Source organism: Cynocephalus volans, chromosome 1, assembly GCF_027409185.1.
Source record: "Cynocephalus volans isolate mCynVol1 chromosome 1, mCynVol1.pri, whole genome shotgun sequence".
Lineage (NCBI taxonomy): Eukaryota > Metazoa > Chordata > Mammalia > Dermoptera > Cynocephalidae > Cynocephalus > Cynocephalus volans.
The window spans coordinates 124,963,872-124,979,196 of record NC_084460.1 but is presented as its reverse complement, the minus strand read 5'-3'; the positions used below and the strand labels follow the sequence as shown (position 1 = coordinate 124,979,196).

The following is a 15,325-nucleotide window of genomic DNA, read 5'->3' as shown; positions in this document are numbered from 1 at the left end:
TTGGTATATGTAAAGAGTTTTGTAGAATGCAGGCTGACCCAGACAGAAACCCTGTGTGCTCATTTAGCACCTTCTATCCAAGGAGTCAGTATCTTTCATAGTCACACATCTAGAGTCTTTTACAGTAATGTTGTGAGGTAGTAACAAGACAGGCAACATTCCTCTTTCCATGGATCAAGAAGTGCTCTGAGTAACACAGTGAGTGGAGCTGAGGCATGGTAAGGGCTGGCTAAATGCAGGGTGCTGGTCTGCTCCCCTCCTGCAGGCTCTGCTGTGGCTTGTCCTGACTGACCGCTGCATCTAGGCCCGCTCTGCACCTTTTCACACCAGCGTGGGTTTCAAGTCATCTTTGAAGTTCACTATAGGCTTGGAGCGGGCCCACAGCTTTCCCCAGGAAGCCAACCCTGCAGCAGGCTCGGGGTCAGTGTCTGATGTCCCACTGTCACTGGAATCAGAGGAGCTCTGGAAGCAGATTTCACAGTAGGGCCGGTGGCAGTGGCAGAAGAACTCATCTGAGCTGCTGGATTCAGTGTCAAGGTAGTTGCACCGAGAAGAAGACAGAGAGGGGTAGCCTGGGGACATTGGGGGCCACAGCTGCTGCTGCTCAGAGAGGTCTAGTGAGGCTGGTAGGGATGGGGCTGGGGAACTTTGTGCCCGGCCAGAAGCAGAAGGCTGGTGAGAAAGGGCTGTGTGGCTCCCTCCAACCCCCTGCAGCTTTGTCTGGCCTTGTTTGCTGCCCTCCAGGACGCCCAGCCTGCCTTGAGGATCTGGGAGCAGTGACGGCTTCTGGCAGGAGGGTCTTGGTATCCTGGAATCAGCAATTTGGGAGTCCAGGCTGGGGCTGTCCCCATTCTGCACATTCAACCCACTGTGTGCCCTAGAAACAGTCCTGTTTGCCCGATGCCCCACAGAAGAGGGTACAGAGCCAAGAAAGTGTGAGCGAGCCCGTGGAGCTGCCCGCCTTCGCCTCACCATGTATGGGCTGAAGCCCAGCTCCTTCTGGGGGCTGTGGGCAGCACTGCTCTTCCAGGACTGCTGGGGACAAGATGGGGCAGAAGAGAGGGGAGCCTCAGGGCCCAGGCCCAGATCTTGTAAGACTTCCTGAAGCTTCTCCCTGATCACTGAATTGACCCTTGGTAGCCGCTCTGGGGGCTCCTCTGAGTTCTCTGGCTGCCTCTGTCTCTGAGGATCAGAGCCCCCACTGCCTAGTATTAGACTCCAGTTGGGGGCCATGGATTCCTGGTCTCCTCTTTTTAGACCCTGGCTTTTCTCAGCCTGTGGCTTCGGGCTACAACCTGAGTCCAAATGATCAGAAAAGTCCTTCAAGTCAGATATCTTTTCTTTCTGCCCTGGGGAGGTGCCAGTGTCCTTCACAGGCCCATCAAGGTTTTGCATCTGTGAGGAGGGCACTGAGGTATGCTGGGAGTCCTGGGCAGCCATGCTGGTATCATTCTGAGAGCCAGAGAGGCATTCTGGAGGCCCCTGAGCTGCTAGACCACGGGCAGAGGCTGCAGCCTGGATGTCCTTGCTCTGGGAAGAGGCAGGTGGGACAGCCCACTCTGGGTGGTCATATGTGCACTCAGCTGACATCAGCCTCACTAGCTTCTCTTTGGCGTTGTTTACTTGTTCCTGCAGGCTTTCAATCACAGCATTTTTCTGTAAAATAAAAACAAACCCATCAATAAAAGATGTCGCTGAGGGTTTTAAACTGTCTCCCATGATGGAGAAAGTGTGGCATCAGAAGACTTTGGTTTAAGTCCCAGTTCCTCCAATGTATTGGCTGGTGACCTCAGGCTCTGAGGAGGTATCTTCTCCAGGCAAAATGAGTTTTAATGCATGTAAAGTGCTTAGCACAATAAATGACATATGGTGTTCAATAAAGGCTAATCATGATTTATTGCTGAATTATTGGAGAAATAAAAAAAACAAAAAAAAATTCAGTAGCTCCAGAATGGAGCCCAGGAGATGAATGAGGCTGGGGCAGTTCTGCTGCTGAGCTGTCTATCTGCTGCATGGATGTTGGTGGATAAACAGGCTGTTCCCAGGAGGACTGGCAGGTGAGAGCTTCAGAGGTGTGCCTGCCCTAACTGCAAGATAGTGGGACGTGGAGTAGGAGTAGCAGTATCGGCGGTGGGTGTACAGGGCATGACTGCACCCTGGACACCTTTCTGTGGTGCAGCGGCTGATTCTCTAGCTCAGACTTTACATCCACCTTCAGAAATTTCTGATGCTCAAAGGCGGGGGACCAGAGATGAGATCTTCTTAGGGAAATGATGGTCTTGGTGCAGATATGAGAAGGGGTTTAGGGTTTGGGCAGTAACATAAGCATCACGTTCTAGGGCGTGCTGGTCTGAATACCTATGTGCTGCCTCTTTGTTGCCATCCTCTTTAGAAGTAGAGGATGAGCATTTGGACAGCCATTTATTATGCCCTAGAAACAAAAAAGCATGTTCCGTTTTTGAAACCATTAGTACAAGTTGCCACAGGACTGAACTTGTGATTTCTCCTCAAGTTTACATGGGAGAGTTGTCCAGAAATGATCCTTTAAGGGAGCAGTAACTTAAGTAAAATAGCCCCATAAATCTTCTGGCAGCAACTGCCCTGTCAGAGCCACTGCTCCCCATGTATAAGCCAGACAGAGGTTTTCCTGATAGCTCCCAGTTTCTCCCTGGTTTAGTCTACTTCTTTTACCAGCAGGAGAGAGTCCAGGACCAGTGAGTGACTGGTGACTAAGGCAGAAGGGACTTTCAGCTGAGCACCGGCCTGTCTTCCTCCTCCCACCCCACAAAGCAGTGAAGTCTGGGTGTTGCTGAGTGAGTGCAGATAACTCAAGGACTCATCAGGAACACAGCGGATGAGTAACAGGGAGACAGTCAGGCTCTTCATGACACCTGGGCTGTGCCAGGTAGCTCTCTGAGGATCTCACAGGGGTGACTATGATGGCTGCACAGGAGGGACCCTGGCCCTCTTCTGCCTCTCCCAGCCCCTCCTCCAAAAGCCCACCCTGTACATTCTCATGCTGCCTTCAAGAGGCCTCTAATGCCTTGCAAGTTAGGAAGAAGCCATTAGTTGATGACAACTACTCCAGCAGTTTGTAAAAGTGCTGCCTTTTTGTACAGCACACAGTCCTTCGAGCATAGAAAATAGTATAAACAATGAGTTGGGAAGAATACTCTTCTCCCAGCTAACCAAACATCTGAAGCTGGCTAGTGACAGATTTAGAAACGACAACCTAAACAGTAAATTTCCCTTCTTCCAGAAAAGGAAGTGGGACTCTGTTTTCACCATGGCTGCATGCTAATGAGAGGCGTGGTGTGAAGCACAGCCACTGAGAGACCCAAATATGACCTACCGTGGCAGCTACACTGAAATGAGCTTATTAATCATTACATTTGGCACAGTGGGGGAAGCAAAATGCCCACAGGTATGTTTCATAGGGTGCAGGCTGGAAGGAGAAATGGACTCAACCTCGTTTCTATGGCTCAAAGAAGAAACGTAATAGGCGGGTTTGCTGGGCTGCAGAGTGTAGAAGGGAGGCCTCTGACCTGTGGGAAGGTGGTGTTTGCTGGCCCTCACACACACAGGGCAGTCTGACTCCTGCTGCTCCAAACAGCTTCTGGAGCAACTCTGGCTAGGTGCAAGAGGGGCAAGAATGGGAAGATGGACTGCCCAGATCATGGGAAAGTAAGAGGAAGGCAAGAGGGTGGCAGAAATGACTGTGCAGGAGGGAAGTGCATGCCGTGAAGCTGGAGTCAGGGCTTGTGCACATACTGAGGCAGAACAGATACTTGTGTTTATCTAACAGGCAGTGTTGGAGTTGGGGACACAGACACTTGGACCTCTCTAGGTCTGCCACCAGGCCCTAGGACTGGCTGCTGGTTCTCAGACCTGCTGTGGGAAAGATGTTCCAGGCATAGCGGGTGCTGGGGAGCCAGCTTTTTGCTGCCTATGCATCTGTACCCGTTTAGGCCCTTCCTCTGCAGACTCACGGCACCCTTTCGGATAGAGCAGATGCAGTCACTGCAGGGAAACAGGGAAGCATTGCAGAAGTACAAAAAGCACGTCACACATTACCGTAAGGCTAAAGAGTCAGTCCACTTGGCTGTTCCAACATTAGCTGATTGTAAATGAAAACCATCCTGGCTGTTCTAGCCAAGTTACTAGCCTTCTGTTTAGCTAAAGAAATGCTTCTTTGAAGACTTCCCAGAGTATCAAAGGCAATGCTACTCCCCTGCCAGGTGGAAAGAAGTCTGGCTTTGAAATAATGTCCTGAATGTTTCAACAATAGTAAAGAAATGGAGAGGTATTACTCTAATGTACAAAAAGGGTCCAGAGCTGAGGCTACAGCGTGGAAGATAGAAGGGCATGAACAGTGGGACCCAGTCAGGCTTAATCCCTTCACTGGTTGAGTTTCTTAGGTCTCCACCACACCATCCTCTCACCAGGTACTATAAACACCCCAGTGGCAGTCCCATTACAAAAATGCACAGTTTCCTAGATAGCACCTACTCAGGTATGTTCTGTATTGAAAGAAACATGGAATGTAATTTAGTTAGTGTCAAAATACTGACTAATTCCCTGGGGCCCTGAGCCTTCTTCCCAAGGTAGTGCAGCCTCAAGCTTTGCCATGTGCTTCCTTCAAGCCTGCATCACCCTGCCCTAGTCTGGGACAGGGGCCAGCTCTGGCTGAATTATAGAAGAAAGAAGGGCTGGAGGCTGCCTGGTTCCCTGTTGGTGCTACAATGACATTCAGAGGCCCTTTTTTAGCCCTCTTCCCCATGTATAGACATGTCTGGACTTTCTAGGCTGATTGAGATCTCGAGTTAGTACCTGGAAAAGTCAGAAAGGGCCCCTTAAGATCTCAGACATGAGGGACTAGTTTATGTAAAGAAAGAATGTATCACACAGAAGCTAATGTCCACTCCAACTCGGGGCCTTTATAAAGCTGTTCCCTCTGCTTGGAATGCTTTTCCCTGTACTCTTTGCCTTGCCAATGTGTACTTAACTTTCAGCTCAAAGTCTTTTCTGACTCCTCTAAATCAGGTTCCCTTGTCCTTACCACCCAATATTCTGTCTCAGCACCCTGATTTTTTCCTTAATAATTCTTACCACAGTTGATACTTATATGTTTACTTGACCAGTATCCGCTTCCTCCACTAGACTGTGAGCTCCATGACGGTAGGAACTACATGTGTTCTGTTCACCTGCACTTAATGCCTGGCGCACAGGAGTGACTCAATACACATGTGTTCACTGAATGAAGGAAGTGGATGAGGGTCACTGGGCAAATGTTAAGGTTTTGCTTGCTGTTAGGGAAGTGGGAGAACGGGAGGGAAAGAGAATGTTAGCAATGAGAGCATCTGGGGTTCACCAATGCAAGGTTGGTGTTCTTCTTTACAGGGAATCAGCCAGGCAGCAGTATAGCTTACTTCTGTGAGGAGCCTCTCCATGGAGCTTTTCTCTCCTCTCGTGTGGCAGTTCTGTTCCTCACCATACTGGGTATGGAAGCTTTTGCTGGGAGTGCTGAAATATTTGGCCATGTGTCTGATTGTTTGGTTTTCCTCTTCAAATGCCTTCCATTGCTTCAGCTGTTAGATAAAAGAACACATGTTATTTATTTAATTACACACCCAGAATCGCATTCTCTCACTCTTTCTCATAAACACCGAGCAATGACACTGCCACAGATATACATGTGCACAAGCTATTCTCTCCTCAAAATGTCTTTTACCCTGGAGGGCTCATAGACAATAATGACTGAAGGCGTAGAGAATGTTAAGGTTATGTAGTTTTAAAAGCGCCAATGGAAGAAGATATCAACAACCTTAGCCCATCGACCTACCCACTGCCAAACTGATCAAAGAAAACCGGGGTCAAACTGTACTTCTAAAGCCATGTTCTAAAGCCAGAGTCTAGGAACTATCACAGGGTTGAGCAATCAACACACTGTATGTTTCAAATGCAACTGTTTCTAGTTGTGTGCAGCTGTTCTCTTTTTCTCTTGTTCAATGATGGTGTGCTTACTGCTATTGAAAGCCCAGTTCTTTGTTGGTGAACTTCTAACCCAGATCAATCACCAAGGCTCAGACAGATAGAAAACCGCAAATATTAATGAAAATGATACTGAGTCTGAGATCTGATCATCTTTTTCCCTTGACAAGTAAGGAAAGACTCAGAGTGCATGTGTATTAGTCTGTTTCTGTTGCTTATAACAAAATACTTGGAAATGGGTGATTTATTAAAAAAAGGAAATGTATTGCTTACAGTTTCTGGGGCTGGGAAGTCCAAAGTCCAGGAAACACATCTATCTGGTGAGAGCCTTGGGGGTAGCAACGGTGATGGCGGAGCATCACATTGTGAAAATGGTGGAGCAGAGAGAGCAGAGCGCCTCACTCTCTCTCCTGTTAAAGCCCTCAGAACCACGCCCCTGACCACCATTTTTAATCCATTCACTATTCCATGGTCCTGCAATTTAATCACCTCTTCAAGGCCCCACCTTTCAATTACCATAATAGGATTTCCCACCCTCTTAAACTGTTACAGTGTTCAGTTCTGGGGGACACTCAATCCAAGGCAGCGTGGGACTGTCTAGGCTTGTGCAGCTAGGCAGCAGTAGAGCCACAGCTGTAACCAGGGCATGATGCCCCACCACACCATGTCCTCACACAGCTCACGTCCTCACATGATGAGCTGTGTGAGCGCGATGTCCTCACACAGCTGATGAAGAGAGGATGTCCTAGGGAAAGTTCTTCAGGAGAAAGTGGTCTTGAGAAACAGTCTGTGGCATCATGGGCTGGTTCAGTTTAACAGGGGTGAAGCTGAACATAGGCCATTCACAAACAGGGGGCTGCTCGTGAACCATTGGGACACTGTCTCTACCTGGTCAGTGCCAGGGATGTGAATGTCAGGGGAGGCCACTTTGGTGGAGGCTTCTCTTTTTTCCTAAGGAATCTCCATAACTAAGTGTCCTAGTGACACAGCAGAGGACTCTGGCACCTTAGTTCTAGAAATCATGCCGAGGTGTCTATGGGATGTGTCAAAGGGAACCTGGGATTTCTTTGCTCACTCATCAAACATTTATTCAGCTCTGACTATAGCGTGTAACCCAAATTTCAAAAATCTTGGGATTCTAAATCCTGCACCAATTTCAATACTACATTCTTATCCAAGTCGTCCTGGGTCCTCTTTTGACTCAGCATGAGTCCCTCACAGTGTCAGGAGTCTGTGTGACCTGTGCTGAGTCAGGCCAGACCCTCTCCTTTGGATGCCCTTCCCCCGCTCCCCCAAGAAGTATTCCCTACATAGTGCTGCTTCAGGAGCTGCTGCAGCCGACATCACAAGGTCACTGTCTAGTCCTGGCTGGATGGAACAGACCTCCTAGGGTTATTCTCCTAGCACCGACCCTGGTTATTCTCCACCCCCACTCTGAGCCCCTCTGCAGGGCTGCCAGAGGAACAGGTCAACATTGGCATAAGGGCACTTTCAGGGCTTTTGGTCTGTCTCTCCCTAAGCTGGCCAGATGGAGCCAAGGTGTCCCTTGACTAACATCCTTCTGCCCCCGGCCACCACCTTAATTCCTTGTGAAGATCCTGGTCCTTCAAGCTTGACCCTCCAGTGTTTCTGGAATACAGCTATAAATGCTCCTCAGGTCATAATGACAGGCCCTCTCCAGTGCCCTTCCTCCAGAAGGACAGGCACATTCTTGTTTTCTTAGTCTCTGGGCTCTGTGGATGTGATAGGCTGAATAATGGCCCCTCAAAGATGTTCATTCACCTCCTAATCCCTGGAACCTGTGAATGTTACCCTACATGGCAAAAGGAAAGTTGCAAATGTGGTTAAATTAAGGATTTTGAGATGGGGGTATTATTCTGGATTACCCCGGTGAGTCCAACGTAATCAGAAGGTTCTTTATAAGAGGGAATCAGGAAGGTCAAAATCAGAGGAGGAGATGCGATAATGGAAACAGGTAAGAGAGAGAGAAAATGAGAGAGAGAGATTTGAATATGCCGTACTGCTGGCTCAGAAGGGGAGGAAGGGATGATGAGATAATGAATGCAGGTGGCCTTTAGAAGCTAGAAAAGACAAGGAAATAAATTCTCCCCTGGAATCTCCAGGAGGAATACAGACTTACTGATACCTTGATTTTAGCCAGATAAGACCCATTTCAGATTTCTGACCTCCAGAACTGTAAGATAATACATTTGCATTGTTTTAAGCCACTAAGTTTATGGTAATTTGTTCCAGCAACAGGAATCTAATACAGTGGGATTCAATGTCAAGTCTTTAAAAGGGTCCACTAGGGCTTTCAGAAGCTCACCACACATGCTTTTCTTACCTCTTGCCACTCTCCCTTTATTTCCATTTGTGCTTCAAAAATAGTAAAGACTGCAGTGCTCCAAACATACCCTACTCTCTCTCATACCTCTCTGCCTCTGGTTACTGTAATACATCTGCTCAGTAAACTCTTACTATTCCTTCAAGGCTGATCTCAAACACCCCATTCTCTGGGAAGGTGCCACCGAGTTCCCAGACAGGCCACGGCATGCCTCCCTTGGCCTCGTGTAACATGCCTTCCTCGAAGGCATGCAATCTAATTCCTTTCAGGTCTGCTCCCCTCTAGGTCTAGAAGTGGGGCCATGTGTTTTACTGAATGTCCCCAGCAGTTAATAAATGGATAGTTGGATACATGAACCAATGAAGGAAGCTTTCCTTTAAAAAGCTCTGGTCTAGTGGGGGCGCTGGGACATATACAGATATACCAATAAGGCAGAGTAGAAAGCCCTAAGCATATTCGCGGAGGAACAAATGAAACACTTTGAGTGTTAGAGGAGAAAACAATTTCCTACCTCAGGATCTGTTGCCTCTCAGAGGGAGCAAGGGGATGGGGGGATGGGTCACATTCAGGTCACAGAAGCAGAGGTTGGCTGATTACTAGTGATGACCTCAGTGCTTGGCATAAACACTTAGGCATTTCCTGAGTGCTGTGGAGAATGTTTCTTGGTCCACTTGTCTCTTTAGTAATGTCATCCATTTCACCCAGCTTTCTAGCACCGCCTAGCTGCCCTTGGGGGTATCTGTGCTTTTGCTTTCATGAACCCCTCCCATCACAGTCCAGTCTGGAAGCTCAATGGCAAGAAGGAATCCCTCTGGCTGCAACAACACCCCCGTCCCCTGCCCCCGCCACCATAGCTCCTCTCACAGGCTTTTCCAAATTTACTCAGCTGTCCTACTCTCCTGGGAATACACAGTGCAAGTCCACCAGGGAGAATCGTTCTTCTACCAATGACCTCTGAGCCAGAGGGGAAAATCAATTCAGAGGCACACAGAAACTGCCAAACCTCAGTCACTTTTAGATCTTGAAAAATAAATTTTAAAAAAGAATTTACTTCCTAAACCTAAAACACAATAAGCTATAAAATATATTTTATAGTTTCATATTATGGTCAGTTCAAGAGAAAAAAACATGAGAGAGAAAATAGAAGGGAAAAGATCAAGGAAGAGAAAGGAAGATCAAGAAAGCTAGGGGGAAAGGGGAGTGAGACAGACACAGGAAAGAGAAATGCCAGCGCTGCCCAGCCACCCAGTTCCCGTACCCCACAATCATTCCGTTTCCACTCCCATTTCAACAGATCAAGTGCTTGCTGCTTAGTTCCAACGTGGAAGTCAGATTTCAAGCTGTACTTCATCCTGCATTTTTGTGTCTGTGTGTAGATAGGAGTGTACCCAGATATCACTAGTGTCCTAGGTGCTGAGGATTTAAACACCAGAGGAAGCAGAAGTCGTGTGACTGAGGCTCAGGATGCAAGGGGGACAGTGGTGGAGGGCCAGGGTGGAGAGAGGAGATGTAGGCAGGGCCACATCATGATTCACTCAATTTTCAATTTTCAGATGAAAGTCTTGTTTGGGATCAGGAAGGCTTTCCTTTAATAGTTCCCCGATGATTACTTCTGCCCCAAATTACTTTGTTCTCTTTCAGAGTCTCCTATTAGCTCTAAATTGTATCACTAGCCCTATTTTCCATATTTTCTTATCAAGTATCTCATTTTTATCTGTTTTCTGTTTCCTTAAATTAATTCACTAATTAAATATTTTGCAGTGTCCAATTGCCTATTCAATGCTTCTATTTGGGTTTTCAATTTAACACAATATTTTTCATCCTTATTCAATATTTCATTACCTAAGATTATGTCCTTTTCATGGTGGTTTGCTTTAGTTGAAGACAGGCAATACCCTTGAATCCTATGGATAAGACAAATCAGAATTCTTCTAAAAAGTTCTATTCTAATTTTTTGCTCCCACCAATAAGTGAGAACATGTGGTATTTCTCTTTCTGTGCCTGACTTGTTTCACTTAACATAATTCTCTCAAGGTCCATCCATGTTGTTGACACACACACACACACACCACACACACACACACACACAAAAAAAAAAAACCGGGGGGGGGAAGAAGATATAAGAACCACAATTACTTGAAGTTGATACGACAAGCAAACAGAAAGGACATTGTTGGGGGGGGGGGGAGGGAGAAGGGAGGGAGGTTTTGGTGATGGGGAGCAATAATCAGCCACAATGCATATCGACAAAATAAAATTAAAAAAAAAAAAAAAGTTCTATTCTACTTCAGAGGAAGGCAACTTCTCCAAATCTTCAACTGGGGTCCTCTTCTTGTGAACTACAGACTCTCTTCATAGGTCCTTTCCCCCTGAATTTACAGTCTTGCATGGAGAGCTATATTTTCCTAGTATAGTAAATATATTCTCTTAGTCTTCCCTCCTGGTCACAATATGGCTGCCACAGTTCCAAACATCACATACATTCAAGGAAGGAAAAACGTAAAAGAGGTGATGCCAGCTATGCTTATCACTTTTTTCAGGAAAGCAAAAGCTTTCTTGGAGGTTTCTCAGTGTTCAAAATGGTGTTGTGTGGGCAACCCTAGCTATACGGGAGGCTGGTGAAGCAAGAGGTTAGCTTTTTCAGTCCACACAGTGGAGGTAAGCAAGGAAGAAAGGGGTTGGCAAAGAGGTTACCAATCAGTAAGGTTAGCCACAAGGCCCAAGGGGTGGGCTTCCCAAAAGGCCCTTCTCTACTCCCTTTCCCCCATCTCCCAGGGAGGAACAGCCCTTGCTTTTCAGAGCCCTTTTCTGCTACATCCCAGACAAATAAGCCTCAGTTCTTAATGGCTTACTTCAATCCAGTTCTTACATTAAGATTTGGCAAAAATTCCTCCAGTTTCTAGCAAAGAGGCAATACCCATCCTTGGTTTCTAGCACTGCTGCTGCAGCAGATTTTTCCATATTTGTTTATTCTCTTGAGTATTTTAATGAGAATTTGAGAACAGGTAGAAAAGCGAAGGTCCCATGCATGTGTCACACCATCATGCCCCAGGTGCACTCTTCCCTTTTATAGATACACTGTAACCCTTCATCAGCCAATGTTCCAATTATCAGTTAGTTCCTTCATGAGGAAGTAGTTCATAGTCAACTGGAAGCAGCAATGAGAATCAGGATGGGGTCTTGAGAGAGGAGTGGGTTTACAGAGGTCTGGGGGTGTGGAGAGAAAATTACTAGGAGGGAAACAAGAAAGTGCCGAATGCCAAATACATTAACTTGGACATATGGGGCTCAGTGGTCCCTAGGGCACAGCATGCACAATTATACATCACTTTTCTTTCTCAGCTATGAATTCCTTCTCCTTTCCCTCTGACTGCTTTTCTTCTTTTTTGCTATCTGGATATTTCTGCTTCTATTTTTCTCCCTCATGTCATTTTTTCTTAATCCCCATAATATGAAACATATTTTAATTTAGTTTTTATTTTTCCTTACTGCAGAATGAAGAGGAATGTTGTATATTTTCTTCCAATAGAAAGAAAAGGAAAGAATTTTAAATCATAAAGTTCCAGATGGATTTTTTCCTGTGAGTGTGCACTCTCAAATGGGAGGGAAATAGAGTCTCCTCATCCCTAGACTAATGAAAGAAAGAACATTATTGAGATGAAGGGGGCATTGGGAATAAGTGAAGCAGCCAGGAGGGTGGAGGGAAAAGCAGGTCTGCGAGGCAGCCCCCATGCAACAGGCTCTGAAGCTTGGCAGGTGCTCCATGCTGGCCTGCCCTCCTTGCTGTCCTCCAGGACAGTGAGGAAGGACAGAGGGGGCCAGCTCATTAGGAATCCTGCTTTCCTTCTGACTCTCCAACAAATGGCATGCAAATGTATCAGTAGAAAACAGACTGAGTAATTTGTCATGCCCAGTGAAAACTCTGGAGTGACTAAGAGGACCAGCCGTAAAAACTCTCCCTAGAGCACACCTGGGGAATGAAGATGAAGCAGTTGATTGTGGTTGTGCAAACAAAGATGCCTCCAGACGTGAGTCCAAAGACCAGGTTGGGCCAGGAGTTCAAGTATCTGGTGACGACAAAAAGCAGTCCAGCAGCCAGTACCAGCAGGTTGACCCCAACCATGATGGTTGAGGACTGATTCACAGGAGGAGAGCTCACGTGGTCAGTCAGGCCAGCCAGGTAGGCACCATACAGCAGGAGCAGACCCTGGGGGTGAAGAGGAGAATCAGAGGCTCAGAGAAGTAGAAAAGCAGGTTGAACTGCAGTAGGAAGGGGCATCTGCAAAACTGGGATAATAGTACCTATCTTAAAGGGTTGCTGTGAGGATCTGCTAAGATAACACAGGAAAACCCTTAGGGTGGCCCCTTATACCTAGTATCTGCTGAATAAATGTTATTTTCCTCTCCTTCACTGAGAATTAGTTTGTGAGAAGTCAGCAAGTCAACCATTAGACAGGACTCCTCTGCGACAAGGTATAGGACAGGATGATGCAGGTGAGTGGGAGTCTTACAGAAAGGATTGTCAGGCACTAGGAGGGCACATCATGCTGCTGGTGGTGAAAGTGACTGCATCCATAGGGCAGTTTTGCACTCATGAAGCTGAGGGGCACGTGGAAGCTGAAATCGACCTGCGGTCTGCTCTGTCAAGCCATGTGCCATAGTAGAGGCAGTGCCCAGAGGAAGGGGCTTTTTTTTAAGTTGCTCAAAGGCACCATCTGCTTTCCAAGCCCTGCACCTGCAAGATTGCATCTGCCCAGAAGGGATGCCTTTTTCTAATTTACACAAAGGATCTCTATAGGCTAGCAGTGGCTCTAAGCCAGTGGGTGTTGATGGGAGATGAAGGGTGGAAAAAGAAGAGAACAAAGGCAGGCTGGGACCCAGGCAAGACTGTGGGTCAGGCACAGGCAGCAAAAGTTCCATCTGTACTTTCCACCCTCCTGTGACATTCCATACCCCCACCACAAGGAACCCAGGGCCCTCTTCTTTTCTCTTTCCCATGAATATAAACCTCTCTGAGTTCTCATTTGTACTAAGTAGAAATAACTCACAGCCCCTTAAAGTGTTGCGTCTTCAAGAAGGAGCTGCATTTATACAGAAATCAGAGCATTAATCAACAATACACAATATATAGATTCAATATATGTTTGCCTTTCTGACTATGTGCAAAGTGCCATACTGGTGTAGGGCAGAAAATAGGACTACAAAGAAGAAAAGGTCTAAAGGTGAGCACACAAAGGTCCATGTTTATAACCCAGAATGTGAAGATGCATAGGGGTGGGAACTATGCAGTCGGATCATTAGTAATTTAATCAAAGGTGAATAAAATTAATTCTGTGATTTTGAAATGTTTAGGTATGATTCCACTAAAATATTTTAATTCCATTAAAATTCTTGCTAAAAGGGAAATAGGTATGAATATAGTCTCTATTCATCCACGGCTTGAGAATGAGTGAGTCATAGCTGATCCTTGTATGACATTTGCTCTCACTGCCAAAAAGTGTTAGGTTAAGGGGTAGTTGACAGGCACAGGTGGGGACTCCTGGAACTTAATGTGGATATTGGGGTCCTCCTCAGGAGCTCCTTACTGACCAGGGAGCCTATGGGGTCTGGCACAGTCAGTTTCCTGGTGCTCAGCACTCTTTCCCCCTTTTCTTTCTTTGTCCCACAGAAAGATAGTATACTGAAATAAAATGGAAATGGGAGTATATAAAAGGCAACGGAGAAAATAAATCAAGTTGAGCTGCAAAGTGAGTTATTATGGGGTACGTGCTGTGTTTCTGTGGTGGGGAAACACAGTCCTCTACAGGGACTCGAGGAACTGAGAGAGGTACTGGTTTTTTAGAACTGTCCAGGGGGCAGAAGGACAGTGACAGTACTATCTAATATGTAATGAGCTTTCACAATGGGCCAGGAGTGGCTGAAAACTCTTAACATGCATTAACTCTTTAGAAACTAAGAACAGCTGTGAGGGTATTATCATCATGACAATCTTACAGATGAGGATACTGAGGCAAAGGTTAAATGAGGTTTAGGGTCAGCTAGGAAGGGGCAAAGTCAGAATTCAAACCCTGATCTGTCACATTCTGAAGCTCATTTTCTTAACCATTAGCAAGATACTAGAGATCAGGGGCTGTTCACATCCTAGAGTCTTCTTTTAAAAAATATTCCTATCAAAGTGGTATATGCATATAGTTAAAAAGCAACATTTCCCTGCCCTGTTTTGCCTATCCCCAGGCCTGTTCTTTAGAAACAATCATTTCTAATACTTTCCTGTTGGTGGAGTAGGTGAAGTTTACTTTTAAAGGCCACCTGTTTCTACAAATCCTCCTTCTCTTCCAGCATTCAGTCACCCAGGCCGCCCTGTCCTGAAAGGCAAGCAGCCTCCTGCCATGCAGGGCTTGCCCTGTTCATTGAAACAGGCCTGCCCTAAACCCCTCAGAGCACTTCTCTGTCCCTCTAAGCTGAAAACCAACTAATAGGTTAGTCTGTTCTGAGGACCTCTCTTAGTACCCTGTACAGGTATCCTCTACTCTGGAAATAATACCCTACTTTGCCCAATTAACAGAGACAAATGAGTCTAATGATGGGAGATTTGAGGCAGTGTGGGAGATACTTTGAGACAGCTGGAACCCCTCAAAGAACACCATGGATGCTGTCAGCTTAGAGCAACCCTACTTCCAGTTAGAGCCAGAAAGTCAGATGGGTGAAAGGCAGCAGGATACCTTGACCCAAATCTTGAAGAAAGACAAAAGAGGTGTAATAGGGCACATAGGAAAACAAATTAAACTGGGTAGAATATCTCCTCATAATTACCCTTGCAGGGGAGCTGGGGAGAAAACTGATACTGCCAAATCAATTTAAAAAACAGACCAAGAAACGGGAGAAACAGTAAGTTGAAATCCAGATGATTTGGGGTGGGACTGAATGAGGAAGTTGAAAGAGTTGGAAAATGGTCCCCAAACAAATAAACAGTAGAGAAATAAAAACAGT

General features: G+C 46.3%; 1 protein-coding gene across 2 annotated transcripts in view; it reads right to left on the bottom strand.

The window, feature by feature from the left end:
- Positions 1-321: 321 nt before the first annotated feature.
- GPR156 (G protein-coupled receptor 156) overlaps positions 322-15,325 on the bottom strand; it is a 70,907-nt gene continuing 55,903 nt past the window's right edge. For both annotated transcript variants that reach the window (XM_063080382.1, XM_063080386.1), the window contains exons 7-9: positions 12,306-12,542; positions 5,430-5,588; positions 322-1,656 (exon numbers count right to left, since the gene is read on the bottom strand). In XM_063080382.1, the coding sequence (XP_062936452.1) occupies positions 322-1,656; positions 5,430-5,588; positions 12,306-12,542 (1,731 nt within the window). The remainder of the gene's footprint in view (positions 1,657-5,429; positions 5,589-12,305; positions 12,543-15,325) is intronic.